Below are 14,375 nucleotides of genomic sequence, written 5' to 3' on the forward strand. Positions count from 1 at the left end.
AAATAATTAGAAAAGGTACAATTCATATCATACAAAAAACAAAAACAGGCTTACTTAAATAGAAATCAGTGTACCCAAAACCAAAATGCTGCTGCCATTGACCTGGTGGTGAAATTCTTATGTTGTGTGCACCCATTGAAATCTCCTGTTTACTTCTGTGCATTGTGGCAGAATACCTAATAAGCTTATTATCATCCATTTTTAATATATTATGGGGCTCAATCAAAAAAACTGAAACATCCCAAAAGCACCTAAGTGAACACTTGGACGTCCTAATCGCCAGGATGTCCAAGTGCCGATAATCAAAACCCTTTTCCTCGACATCTAGTGAGACATTTCTCCCGCTCTGCATCCAGAGTTCCAGGGGACGTGATGGGAGGCGTGATATGGGGGTATTTGGGGTGAATGTTGGGCATGATTAACTTGGATGTCTTGTGGCAATAATCAAACTTTTTCCAAAACATCCTGGATGGAACTTAGATGTTCAGAGCTAGATACCCCCCCCCCACACACACACACACAGCCCCACTGCTTATTAACCCCTTCCATTCCACAAAGATCTGAATGAAAGAGTACATACCTGTTTCTAGAACAGCAGCACCTGATATGGGAAAGCCTAGTAGAGCTGCACACAGGTGTCTTAAGTAGCCTGGTGAGTTGGCTAATGAACCATATAGAGGAGGCCCATGAGCCTCTCTAACCACTATGCTTATGGTGGAACATGTGAGCCCACTAAAAAACATCAAATCTCTACTGCCATATAGGTGCCACGAGGTCTATTGGGGTGGTAGACAGGTGGATTTAGTAGGTTTTTGGGGCGTTTTGGAAGGCTCAGCATAAATTATAAGGGGTATATGCTGAGATGTACTTTTAACACTCTTTATGTGAAGTTCATAGCAGTGCTCTCTAAGGTGTCCCACTGTTCTGTTGGAATGTCTGCGTGGCCAGTCCGTTGCAATGATGGCCACTCCCACGTCCAAATTCTTTGGATTTTGACATTTTCAACTCGGTTATTTCTTTGGTTGAAAATAGGGTCTAAAGTTAAGGCGTCCTAAGGGTTAGGTGTCCAGTCAGCCTATACGTCCAAATAGACGATTTTCAAATAATATATATTTTTGGACGTCTAGGGATTTGGCTTTTGTAAATGGATGTTTAGCAGGAAACATCCAAATCAGGCTTAAATGTCCTTTTCGAAAATGGCCTTCATGTGTACCATTCAAGTTAACTTCTGCGCTGAAGCCCTTTTGAAATTCTGTGCACTTTAATGTACAGTAAGAACATAAGAAGTTAATGCTGCTGGGTCAGACCAGTGGTCTATCATGCCCAGCAGTCCACTCCCGCGGCGGCCCCCAGGGCAAAGACCAGTGCCCTGAGACCAGCCCTACCTGCATACGTTCTGGTTCAGCAGAAACTTGTCTAACTTTCTCTTGAATCCCTTGAGGGTGTTTTCCCCTACAACAGCCTCCGGAAGAGCGTTCTAGTTTTCTACGACTCTCTGGATGAAGAAGAACGTCCTTACGTTTGTACAGAATCTATCCCCTTTTAACTTTAGAGAGTGCCCTCTCATTCTCTCTACCTTGGAGAGGGTGAACAACCTGTCTTTATCTACTAAGTCTATTCCCTTCAGTATCTTGAATGTTTCGATCATGTCCCCTCTCAGAAGAGGCCCAGTTTCTCTAATTCTGCTCTGGCCTCTGATAGAATCCAGCTCATTTCCTAGATTAAATTAGATTTAAAATTGGCTAAATAGTTCTTAGCAATTCTAAGCAAACTACTAGTAACAAGAGAACAAAATAACAAAGATTTAAAAGTGAGTTACGTAAGTAGGGTCTAACTGAGAGCAGTAAGTCTTTCAATTAATTGGCCATAAACCAATCTACTTAATATCAGAAAACCAGTGTATGAGAAGAGTAGAGTGGGAGATGTTAGAAATGAGAAGGCTTTACCTGTAAAAAGCAGTTTTTTGCTTCCTTTTAATATAAAAATTAAAAGTTTCCCGGGCACATCGTAAACCACAAACCAGAACATAAACAAAGGGGTTTCCTTTAAAAGACCTGAGTGAGACTTCCCCCTCTGGGGTCAGGAATGGCTCTGTTTTAACTGGCTTACTTCTAGGGAGATATACAATATTATTCTGTTTTAACTGGGAAATCTCTGTCCATAAAGAACAGTGTCTTACAGTGGTGCAAATTTTATAAACTATAATTTTCCCTTTCTGTGTGTTTAAACTCTAATTTTAAGCCTTACGTTATAATTTTTCACTTGGGTTTTTGAGCCCCTGTCCTGCACACAGCTTTTATGGATCAGTTTATTTCCGACTGGCATTTTTATCCACGTATCTTTACCATAGGACTTCATAGGGACCCCTGAAGAAGACATTCTGTCGAAACACGGACCGTGTTAGGTCCAGGGTCCAAAGTTTTCAGCGGACTGCGTCCTAGAAGTTTTTATGTGGTTTGCCAAGTTTTAATATTATTTTGATATTAATAAAGTCCATCTCAGGAACATCATTTCTCCACTTTGTTTTTTGTTCCTTCTTACGTTATAGTTTGCCAACTGATCCTTTTTCTTTCCGTACGTATTTTTAGGGTGCTACTGGATGGGAGTGGGAAAGTCCAGATTCTGAATGTTAGCAGAGAAGATGGTGGTGTCTACGGATGCAGTGCTGTCCATGAGTTTGGGTCGGACACAGAAACGTCATTGATCTCGTACGCAGGTAACGCTGCTCTAGCGCTCAGGATGTACCGATGAAATTCTCCAGCCTCCGTGCCAATTGAGAACCTTTTGGCTAAAGCAGTTCCTTATTCCACTTCAATGCGCAAAAATAATGGATAAAGTAATAATCAGCTAGCCAAAATTTGCTTTTATGCTGCTACGCTTATTATTATTAGGCTTATTACACTTGTTGGCTGCCATCTTGTTGGAATAATTCATTTCTATCTCTATCTCTACCTCTGTCTTTATATTTTTATCTTTACTTTTCATAAATTGTCTCTTCAGGTACTTTAGTTAGATTGTGAGCCTTTGGGACAGTTAGGGAAATTTCCAAGTACCTATCTTATTTATTTTTATCTATTGTATCTTTTAATGCATCATTTTTGTAAACCGCTTAGAAACCTCACGGTTATTAGCGGTATATAAGAAGTAAATTAAATTAAAATTAGTATTATTATTAGTATTAAATTAAATTAAAATTAGTAGAGTTGGGATGGTATGAGGTGATTTGAAGAGGGGGCTGATTTTGATAAAGCATAAGAGCGACCCATGTTGGCCAGTCCCTTTCCAACACTAAGGGTCCTTTTATCAAGCCGCGCTAGCTAATCCCCGCGGCCGGCTAAAAAACGAACACCTGCTCAATGCAGGCGTTAGCGGCTAGCGCGGCAGGCAGTTTAACGAGCGTTAAACCCCTACCGCAGCTTGATAAAAGGACCCCTAAGAAGAGAAACTCCTTAGAAGTGCAAGCCGAAAATCAACGGCTTTAAGCTAGGCGATTCTGTTCCCTATCTATGAAGTAATTGTAGCCAACAGCACAAATATATATATTTTTTGGCAAAATCTTAAAAATATGGCTTAAAAAATTATTAAAAATGACTGAGATTTATAAAAAATAAAAAAAGGCATATCGGATGATGATTATGGGCTCCTTTTACAAAGGCTACCACATCCTTTTAAGCAGGCGTTGTGCATGCACTGAAACGCTAGCACACATTAGTAAAAGGAACCCTATATGCTGATGATACACTCAAGCTGTTTACACGTAAGATATGGCTGGTGGTGGCATTTCTGTCTAATCGGCCTAAAATGAATGAAAGTTGTATTTGCAAATATTGGAAGGGCTGCTTTGGTGACTGTGCAAAAATAAAGGATAGCAAATAAAAAAAAATTATATGTAAGGGAATACCTTTTTTGTTGGCTTGACATATTAGATTTCTTGAATAAATGTCAGGAACTGGCATTCCCTTCCCCAAGTTTTAATGTTATCCTGTTCTGACTCAAGACAGGGAGCATTTGCTCCCAAAGCTAGTGAAGAAATGTATTAAGCCAGACCAATAAAATGGTAACTTATTGCTGAATGTTTTATTTATGTTATTGGGATTTATTAACCGTCTTTATGAAGGAAAATAGCCTCCAGTGGGTGTTACGATGCCGCTTAATTCAGGCTTCATGTCTAAAACGGATCGTTCTTGTACTGCCTGTCTTTGCGATCAGGCTAAGGTGTGATTCTCTAATCTGCGTCTGGTTAGAGAATCTAGGGGTTAGGTGTCTGTCCGTTAGGGCAGACGCGATTCTGTTCAGGATGCCGGTACACGATTCTCAGCTGCCTCTTAGGTGGCCACAGAGACTGGCGTCCTAAACAGATTCGGCCCCCCATTTGTAGAACAGCGTTTTGCGCCAGGATCTGTGACCAATTAAGGGCATAAGGATGTATACCAACTGAACCCTGGTGTAAATCCCCATGCCTAAATTAGGCGCAGATTCCTTGAAGTGTATATAACACTGCGTGCAAATCCTGGAAATGCCCCTGACCCATCCATGCCCTTCCCAGGGCCACACCCCCTTTTTAGATCTGCACAGAAACATTTACACTTGCATCTTTATAGAAAGCGACTATAAATATGCATGCATGAATTCAAATTTGTACCAAGAATTGACTGGTTTTAATTTATTTATTTATAAGTTTTGAAATAATATAGTTAAGATAAACTTGTACAGAAAGCATATTCAGGACATAGAAAATGTAAATATATCTCTTAATACCTTGCAAAACAATAAGTAATCATTTAACTTAAATGTACTCAAGTCCTCAGTGAGATCCAAAATGTAAATTGCAGCGAGAGAGAAAAAAAAAGTACATTAGGTTTGGCTAACTGAGGAGAGGGCATTTTACTTTCATGTAGCACTTTCCTTCTCAAGACGAGATAGGGACAGGAATGTCGTCAGCTGGAAAGGCTCGAAGAAAACAAATTTCTGTGTATTGTAATGAATTATACACTTACACGGATGGCAAAAAGAAAAGGTAGCCCCTAGAGCTAAGCCACCAGGTTTTAATAACACAAATTCTCTTCTGCACCTTTGTGTATCCCTTGCTAAGTTTGGGAGCATTTGTATCTTACAGCCTAAAAATTCTTCTTGCTTATTTTTAGAAAACATTCTCAATAGCCAAGTTTTGTGAGGAGTAAGAGCTACAGTCAAGAGTAAAGTAGCAGGAACAGCTCCTTCCCTATCAGAAGGTTCTAATAATGTTGATATATTCCTAGGTTCCTGATTTATTTCTTGTTAATTATTCTGCATCTTAGTTGGAAGATAATAGGCTCGTGTAAATGGAGGTAATGAAGCCTCAGGAACCTCCAAATGTTTCTTAAGGTAATGTTTCAACATCTCCCTAGGCATTGCTGTGGTAATCTGAGATTGTTGTTTCTAGAGAAATTCTCAAGTGCTTCAAGTTTTCTTCTTAGATTTATATTGTCTTTGATTAGGGTCTCTTGAACTTGTTTTGATGTTACTGTTTGTTGTTGCAATTTTCCTATTGAAGACTTGGAGTCACCATCTGTTGTTTTAATTTATTAATATCGGTGTCATGTTCCTTTAGTTTCCATTCTGTCTGTTGGAGCTGAGAATTTATAGACTTTCCCAAATTAGCAGTCAGAACCCACAAAGTATCTAATGTGACTTCATGAGGGTTTTTGAAATGAAGGAAATTATAAGTTCAAAACTCTTTGCTCACCAACTGGCGTTTCTCCCTGTCTCCCCTCTGACTGGGAGGGTCCAATTCCCAATGTTATCCGGAACTCATTGTCCATGTTCAGGCTCCCTTGTAAAAGCTGGGAGCCAGAACTCTCATTCTCTGTTACGATCTCTAGCCTCCAGGGGAGAAAGCATTCCGACTCAAGGAAACACCTCCACCCTTGGGGAACTGGTGGTTTGAGGTTGTGGGGGAGGTGCTCTCGCGTCGGGGCTTAACGTTGTTTCCAGCCTCTGGGAGATCGCTTGCATCTCGCCTCTCTGCTGCGTCTCCTGCGGGGAAGTAGCTGACGATGCTGCTATGCCCTGAATACGCATCACAAGTTTGTTTATATTACCGAAGACGACGGGCCCGGAGCGCTGCGAGGCACCAGCGGTGCTTCGTCCCTTCCTCTTCGGCATTTTTTCCCCCAGATAAGTAATATCGCAAGCAATACCAAAAGCTTATTTTTAAGAGCGAACACACAAGAGCGTTTCACTCTGTTAGCCTATCCAGCAGCCATCTTGGATCCACAATTCATCAATAATTGATTAATGTCCAATTACTGATACTAAATGGCTCATTAAGCAATTTGGGCATGCATCCAAATTTGCATGTGCAATTTTGAGCACTATATGTAGAATTAGAGGAAATAAAAATCAGGCGCATGTCTTATAGAATAGGGTGTAGGGCAGATATATGCGTAACTCCTAATGACTGCCAATTATGTAAATTACAGCATGTACAAATGTGCACCCTACCCCTGCACCGCTCATACTTTTCCCATGTATATGTCCATCTACAAACCATGCGCTATTGGAAATATGCGCAGATTTACAGAATATCACATGGGCAGCATATAGCATATATGCATTTGCATAATTATGTGGCCCCTTCTTTTTTTTTTTTCTTTTTACTTTGAAGAGTGAAAATAAATTCACAAGTATCCAGTAGGAAAATACAATATATCGAAGATTAATAATAAGGAAAGTGCTACTTTCTTTCTTAGGTCACAATACTGGGAGAATGGCAGGAAAGAGGAGACCATAAGAATAGCCTTATTGGGTCAAACCAATGGTCTATTAAGCCCAGTAGCCCATTCTCATGGTGGCCAATCCAGGTCACTAGTACCTGGCCAAAACCCAAAGAGTAGCAACATTCCATGCTACCGATCCAGGGCTTCCCCCATGTCTTAATAACAGACTATGGACTTTTCTTCCAGGAACTTGTCCAAATCTTTCTTAAAACCAGCCACGCTATGTGCTCTTATCACAACCTCTGGTGACGCGTTCCAGAACGTAACTATTCTCTGAGTGAAAAAAACATTTCCTCCTATACGTTTTTAAAGTATTTCCCTGTAACTTCGAGTGTCCCCTAGTCTTTCTAATTTTTGACGGAGTGAAAAATCGATTCACTTGTACCCGTTCTGCTCCACTCAGGATTTTGTAGACTTCAATCATATCTCCCCTCAGCTGTCTCTTTTCCAAGCTGAAGAGCCCTCACCGTTTTAGTCTTTCCTCATACGAGAGGAGTTCCATCCCGTTTATCATCTTTGGTCGCTCTTTTTTGAACCTTTGAATGAGAAGTAAATTTAACTAAAAAAGCTTAATGATGTCATCCCATAAAATTATCCCATATTAACTCCTTAAATGATTGTATCACTTGCTATGAAAGCTTATAACTGCTCAGATGTGAAAAATACATATTTAGATCCACCAAATCAGACCAAACATTTCTGGGGATAGGCTAATCTAAAAGTTGTTCCACTCTTTAAAGCAGGGGTGTCCAACCTTTTGGCTTCCCTGGGTCGCATTGGCCGAAAAAATTTTTCTGGGGCCGCGCAAACGCTGCAGCAAGACAGAGGAGGGAGCTGGCAAGACAGTAAACACCCGGGGGCAGCAAAGGAAAAACACTGCATTTCCCTCGACCGGGGCTGCACAAAATACTTCACGGGGTCACATGAGGCCTTTGGGCCGCAGGTTGGACATCCCTGCTTTAAAGTCTCTTGCCTTAACACCAGAAAAGCCTGCCTTCTTTATTGGGTGTTCTTTGTAACATCAGAATATATCCAGATTCTCTGCACATGGAAAATACTTTGTGAATTATGAAAATATAATTGCATAACCAAATGTAGATCTTATTCAGATACAAAGCAAGCTAACAAAGTAGCTCTCTGTGTAGTTTCAGATATAGATTCATCTAGAATAGCAGAGAGATTATTCAAATCCAATGGAGCTTCTTCTTGACCATGAGCTTTCTCTAATTCAGCCTGATAATTTCTAGTTGAAACCAGAGCTAAAGATATCTTAAAGGAGGAATTGATTCAGGAGGAAACTTATATGGCACCTTCTTTGTAGAATGACCCCATAAGTGTCTTGACAAGTTTCAAAGTTCAGGGTTAAAAAGAGTTTCAGGGAGCGCAGATGAAACCGAGCGCATTCAGAACTAGAAAATAAATAACTGACCTTCCAGCATGAAAATAGACTCTTGGTGGAAGATCCATAGGGAATTTCAAATAATCATTGTGTTCTAGTTCAGTTACTCTACGCTTATCAACACGGGAAACTACATAGCACAGAGCTTCCCCTTGAAAACAAACTTTCCCGTAATAAATGGAGAGGTCATGTGCCCTCAAGTAAGTTCGGGCAGTGTTTGTTATGGCAGTCTATTTCAGATCTTCCTTATAACATTTATAGACATGTTGATCTTTTGGTTTAAGGACCTTAGAGCAGGTTAAACTAATTTAGATCGGATTTCCTTGATTTATTGATTTTATAACTAAGTATACAAATATTAAATAAAACATGAAACAATCTGATTTTACAAAGCATAAGTATTAATCATACATATATACATACATACATACATACATACATACATATATACACACACATTATCAGCTGCCTGACTGGCCTGGAACTTCCTCTCCGACGTCAGAATTTGCGTCGGGGGAAGGCTTGTGGGCCCAGCGCTTGTACGCACCTGACCTGGTGTCGGGGAAGCAGGGAGAAATTGGCGGCTGTGGTTGGGGGGGGCAGGGAGAGAGAATGAAAGACAGATGGAAAGAAAGAAAAAGGGGCAAGGAGAGAGAGAGACAGACAGAAAAAAGGGGGGAAGGGAGAGAAAGAAAGGAAGGCAGGCAGAGAGAGAAAGAAAGGAGAGAGGGCAAGGAGAGAGGAAGAAAAAGTTGGGCTCATGGAGGGACAGAGAGAGATGTTGGTTGGGGAATTGAGTGAGGTCTGGAGGAGAAGAAGCATGCAGGAGGCAGAAAGAAAGAAATATTGGATTTACGGTCAGAAGAAGGAAGTGTAACCAGAGACTCATGAAATCAACAGACAACAAAGGTAGGAAAAATGATTTTATTTTAAATTTAGTGATCAAAATGTGTCTGAATTTATATCTGCTGTCTATATTTTGCACTATGGCCCCCTTTTACTAAACCGCGATAGCGGTTTTTAGTACAGGGAGCCTATGAGTGTCGGGAGCAGTGCAGGGCATTCAGCGCAGCTCCTTGTGCTAAAAACCACTATCACGGTTTAATAAAAGGGGAAGGGGGTATATTTGTCTATTTTTGTATAGTAGTTACTGAGGCGACATTGCATAAAGTCATCTGCCTTGACCTCTTTGAAAAAAAAACCTGAATATAAATGATAATTAACAATTTCTCTGCATACAGTGTGCTTTGTGTTTTTTTTTTAATTTTATTGTTGGTAGATTATTTTGACTTGGTCATTTTAAAAGTAGCTCGCAAACCAAAAAAGTGTGGGCATCCCGTTTTATACTGTTTTTATCATATGATTATGTTTGGGTTTTTGTTTTTGTTTTGTTTTTTTGTAATTTGCTTAGGTATAAGCGATATCTAAGTTTTAAAAATAAATTTCCTATCCATTAATTTTCAGGTGGTATTATCTATACACTGCTGCTTTAAATTTTTGTAACTTGGTACTGTTAAGTATTTCCTCAACTGTCAATAGCAAAGGCTAGAAATTCAATTCAGGGCCATTTCCAGACTCTGGTATTGAAATTCCAGGTACGGAGAACTGGCTAACTTTTAGGTTCTCTTTAAGCTGTGGTAGAGGTTAAATCAGGGGTGGGCAACTCCGGTCCTTGAGGGCTAGAATCCAGTCGGGTTTTCAGGATTTCCCCAATGAATATGCATGAGATCTATTTGCATGCACTGCTTTCAATGCATATTCTTTGGGGAAATCCTGAAAACCTGACTGGATTCTGGCCCTCAAGGACCGGAGTTGCCCACCCCTGGGCTAAATGCTCCAACGCTGACGCAGTGGAGTAGCATCGGAGAATTTAGTGTCCCGGGCCATGGTAGAAACCTCTACTGTGGCTTAGAAAGAGGTGGTGGTGGGGGAATTAGTCGGTTAAGTGTGATATTCAACACTTAACCAGCTATGAAGAACATTATAAAGATAGGACTGCATTTTATTTATGTGGATATCTATAACTGGATATGTGCTGACTCTATCACAAAACACCCCCAAAATAGCTAGTTTCAGCTTGTATGCTAACTGGGCATTTTCAACAATACTATATGGTTAAGGGCCACTTAAAATGCGTGATTATCCCAGGACAGGTGATTTAAATGGCCATTTAAATCATTTTGGATATCGGGCCCAATATGGACAGCTTCCAAGCAGCGCATGCTAAAACCAAACAAAAAAATAAAATGCAGAAAAATAATTTCATTGCATTTTTTTGTTTGTTTTTTTTGTGTTATTTTAAAGCAAAATGTAAAGGCCCGTTTCTGTGCATTTTATAGTTCATTTCAGAATGAATGTGCATCCTTGAAAGAAAGAGATTCTCAATCGCTAAGCTGCTGTATTGTAAGTTTGTCTTGTAACACTAGAAAGCACAGGCTGGCTTTAATCACAGAAGATTTGACACTTTTCAGTTTATTCCTTAAACCTGCCTGTGAACATTTGGTGAACTTTAGAGATCAAATTCACAAAGTGGAAAAGACAGTGAAAAGAGTATTCATTTTTCCTTTTTCTTTGATTTAAAGAAGTACCTACCATCCTTTCCAGTGGACGAAATGTCACGAGTCTGGAACATGGTAATCTGTCTGTGGTTGTCGGTGATGCCCTGGTGGCAAAAGCTGGAACAAATATTACATTTGAGTGTCCAGTGACAGGTAAGCAAAATTTAGTACTTTAAACCAGAATCTGTCTTTATTTAGCAGAATATGCTGTTCTCCCTCTTTCAGTAGCTCTTGAAATCTATCAGTGCTAGAAATTTAAGATTCTATTTATTGTGCTATAAGAGGTAATGTCCCCCTTCTGGATCATGCAAAACAACATTTATTATGTTCATCCACAAAAGTGTCGACCCAACACAGCACTGTGTTTCAGTGTATAAATATGCCTGCCTCAGGGGTCAAATATACACTTAGCAAAGATGTAAATGAATACCACTAATACCTGAGGGCCACAAACCAGTTTTATTTATCAGGCAACCAGTCTATAATTTCCCAGATCACCTCTGGAACCCTTTTTAAAAACTGACGTTACATTGACCACCCTCCAGTCTTCCGGTACTAAGTCAGTGGGGCTTCTTCTTCAGAGCTTCCTCTGAAAAGCTATCTAGCATAAATTCATTAGAATAAGAGTTTACAACCAGGGAAATCTTGAAACCCTATGGAAGGGATGCAAATGAAAGAACCCCCCCAGAACCTATCCTACAAAAAATGCTGTGGGGCTCCTAATCCAAAAACTAAAACGTCCAGAAACTGCCTAAGTCAGCACTAGGACGTCCTAATTGCTGGGACATCCACGTGCCAATAATCAAAACCCTTTTCCTTGACAACTAGCACCGGGAAGGGGAAGGCCTATTTTGGAAGAGGCGGGCCTGCTGGCCAGAGGGAGTAGGCATTCCTCCGATCAACCATCTAATTGAAAATACGGGGGAGAGGGTCGGAGGCGGGGTGGGTGTTGTGATGCAGCAGGAGAGAATGGGCATCTCTCCCGCTGCAGGGGGGGGGGGGGGATGTGCTGTGTGGCAGTGGGAGAGGATGGGTATCTCTCCCATTGCTGGGGAGGAGGGTCGCTTCTCAAAATGGCTTTTCTAGCAGTCTCTGACACTCCATGCAGGAAATTTTAAACAGTGCTGTCACTGTACCGACACCTCTGGACCAGTTACTTATTTTTGTCGCCAAAAGCCAACGTCGCTCTTGGAGAATGGCTCGGCGATTTTAAAGACTCCAGCGGAGTGCTCCTTTTATTGTTGAAGAGCCCGTTTGCAAGGTAGTGTTGAACGCCGCTAGAAACCTCGCTAAAAACAGAGATAAGCCGTTTTGATAATCCGCCGCCAAGAAGCGTGCAGGCTAAACCGCCGGAAAACAGTTTAGCGACGGCGTTAAACTTTTGAGAATCTGGGCCCTAAAGAGTTCTTGGATTGATATTTGAAGGTCAGGACTGGAACTTCCAAAGCTTGGAGACTGACTGGCACTTTAATCCACACACTCAGCATATCTCGATCAGTCAGCAAAGCAGTTCACATTGTTCCAAACAATGAAGGGTTTATTCCGACATGGAGTTAAGGGTTTATCATTCGTAAATATCTAAGCCAGGCTATGCACATCTCAAATCCAAATGCATGCAGACGGCATGAGGGCATGATGTGGGTGGGGTTTGGTTGGGGCAAGGGCGTGGCAAATTAATAGTTGTTTACTCCCCATTTCAGAAGGTGACTATACATTTTATATCCTAAAAGATCAACAAGGTTGCTGCCAAGCACATTTAGAATTTGACAAATTGCTTCTACTGAGCAGCATTCCAGTGGAGGGATTAGAGGAGGTTGTCCTCTTAATCCTCTTCAGTGATTGATTTTTGACCTCCTCACCCCCACCCCCCCAGTCAAACTGGCAAGGGAAACCAGTCAATGTGTCCTAGCATTATGTGCTGTCCCATGACCACTTAAGCGCTAAATATCCACTTAAGCAGCTATGTGTTAGCTGGATCAAAAATAACAAGATATTCAAAGCCAAAGCCCGGAGAGGGTCCAACTTTGAATCTCCAGCAATAACTCCGTCAGCAGTGAGCAAAACATTCACTGCTGCTGGCTGAATATCGGGCCCGTTGACTTTGGCTGCATAGTGGAGTTATTATGGGAACCTCATTTTTTGGTGAGAATGGTCTGTTCATCAGCTGCTGTATTTCTCAACGGGGCCTTTACAGGAAGCCCCCTCCATCTGAATTTTACCTATCCCTACTTTAGCCACCATGACAGGCTCTTTACAATTGCAATCAACAGAATGTCTTGCCATGGATCGAGAAAATGTGTTGACCTCGTTCAGAGTCAGCAAATGAGTAGAGTGATCTTTGTTTCAACTTTTCTTAGAAGTGAGTTTCCACTATTGTAACAAGTTCACCTTTTGTATGTCCCACGCCGCCTGTGCTGGAAGGCATTCTTAAGATTCTGGAGAGATTTCTGTTCCACTGTTAGCCAAGTACTATCGAGCAACATATGTGCTGTAAATAGCAATATGAATTGCTCCAAGTTGCTCTTGGACAACATTTACAGAAAAGAGTCGAGTGCATGTGCTATATAATAACTTAAAACTGTCAGGGTGGATCATAGCCTAGAAGACTGAACGGAATGAAAGCTCTTTGCTGCAGACAAAGGCTTTGAACGATGAAAACCCCTGATCACCAGATGCCATCTTCTGGTGAAAAAGAGAAATCAGTGAATGGATTAACGTCAGTAAAAATCTATTTAGAACTGCTTTGGACTACCTCCTCAAATTAGATCGTGTTTATCTCTTCAGATCTTTTTCAAAATCTTAAAAACCACTATGTTTCATCGCTTTTTAGACAGCAGCTCTAATGAATGTTAATGGATCTTTCTTTGTGATCTAATTAAGTAAACCGAATCGAGCTCCTATTTTTAGGAGATAAGAACATAAGAAGTTGCCCCCGCTGAGTCAGACCAGAGGTCCATCTTGCTCAGCGGTCCGCTCCCGCGGCGGCCCATCAGGCCTAGTGCCTGAACAGTGGTCCCTGATTAATTTTGTAACTTACCTCTAATCCCATCCCTATAATCTACCTCTACTCTTATCTGTACCCCTCAATCCCTTTGTCTTCCAAGTACCTATCCAAAGCTTCTTTGAACCCCTGTAGCGTGCTCCTGTTTATCACATCCTCTGGTAGCGCGTTCCATGTATCCACCACCCTCTGTGTGAAAAAGAACTTCCTGGCGTTTGTTCTAAACCTTTCCCCTCAGTATATAAAACGAAGAATTAGATTAAATTTACTTTGTTGCTCGCTTGGTTGTATTCTTCAGAACTAATCCAGACGGGGCTAGATTCACTAACTGCCCGATCGTGACCGATCCGGGCAGGTCCGATGGATTCAGAAATCAGCAATATTCTAATGGGGGCGATCGGAGGAATGCCCCAATCCACCAATCCTGATGCATGCGCAGATCATCTGCTTTCCCTGTAGATGGTCTGCGCATGCATTCGTGTTCGTTCTCCATTTTTTTTTTGGGGGGGGGGGCCCTGACTCTCCTGCAATCTGAATCTAGCCGCCTTCTCTGCAGTGCAAGCATTGAATGGGGGACAGGAGGAGACCAGTACAGCTCAGCGGCGTGTCATCTCCTCTGGGACTAGTGCAAAAGGGTTTTCAGGAAGAAGAGCATTACC

General features: G+C 41.3%; 1 protein-coding gene across 1 annotated transcript in view; it reads left to right on the forward strand.

The window, feature by feature from the left end:
• Window positions 1-14,375, forward strand: part of ADAMTSL3 (ADAMTS like 3) — a 366,454-nt gene that overhangs the window by 321,902 nt on the left and 30,177 nt on the right. Inside the window, exons 22-23 of the mRNA XM_033920055.1 lie at window positions 2,589-2,716; window positions 10,740-10,868. Coding sequence (XP_033775946.1) covers window positions 2,589-2,716; window positions 10,740-10,868 — 257 coding nt within the window. The remainder of the gene's footprint in view (window positions 1-2,588; window positions 2,717-10,739; window positions 10,869-14,375) is intronic.

This window comes from Geotrypetes seraphini, chromosome 14 (assembly GCF_902459505.1).
Source record: "Geotrypetes seraphini chromosome 14, aGeoSer1.1, whole genome shotgun sequence".
NCBI lineage: Eukaryota > Metazoa > Chordata > Amphibia > Gymnophiona > Dermophiidae > Geotrypetes > Geotrypetes seraphini.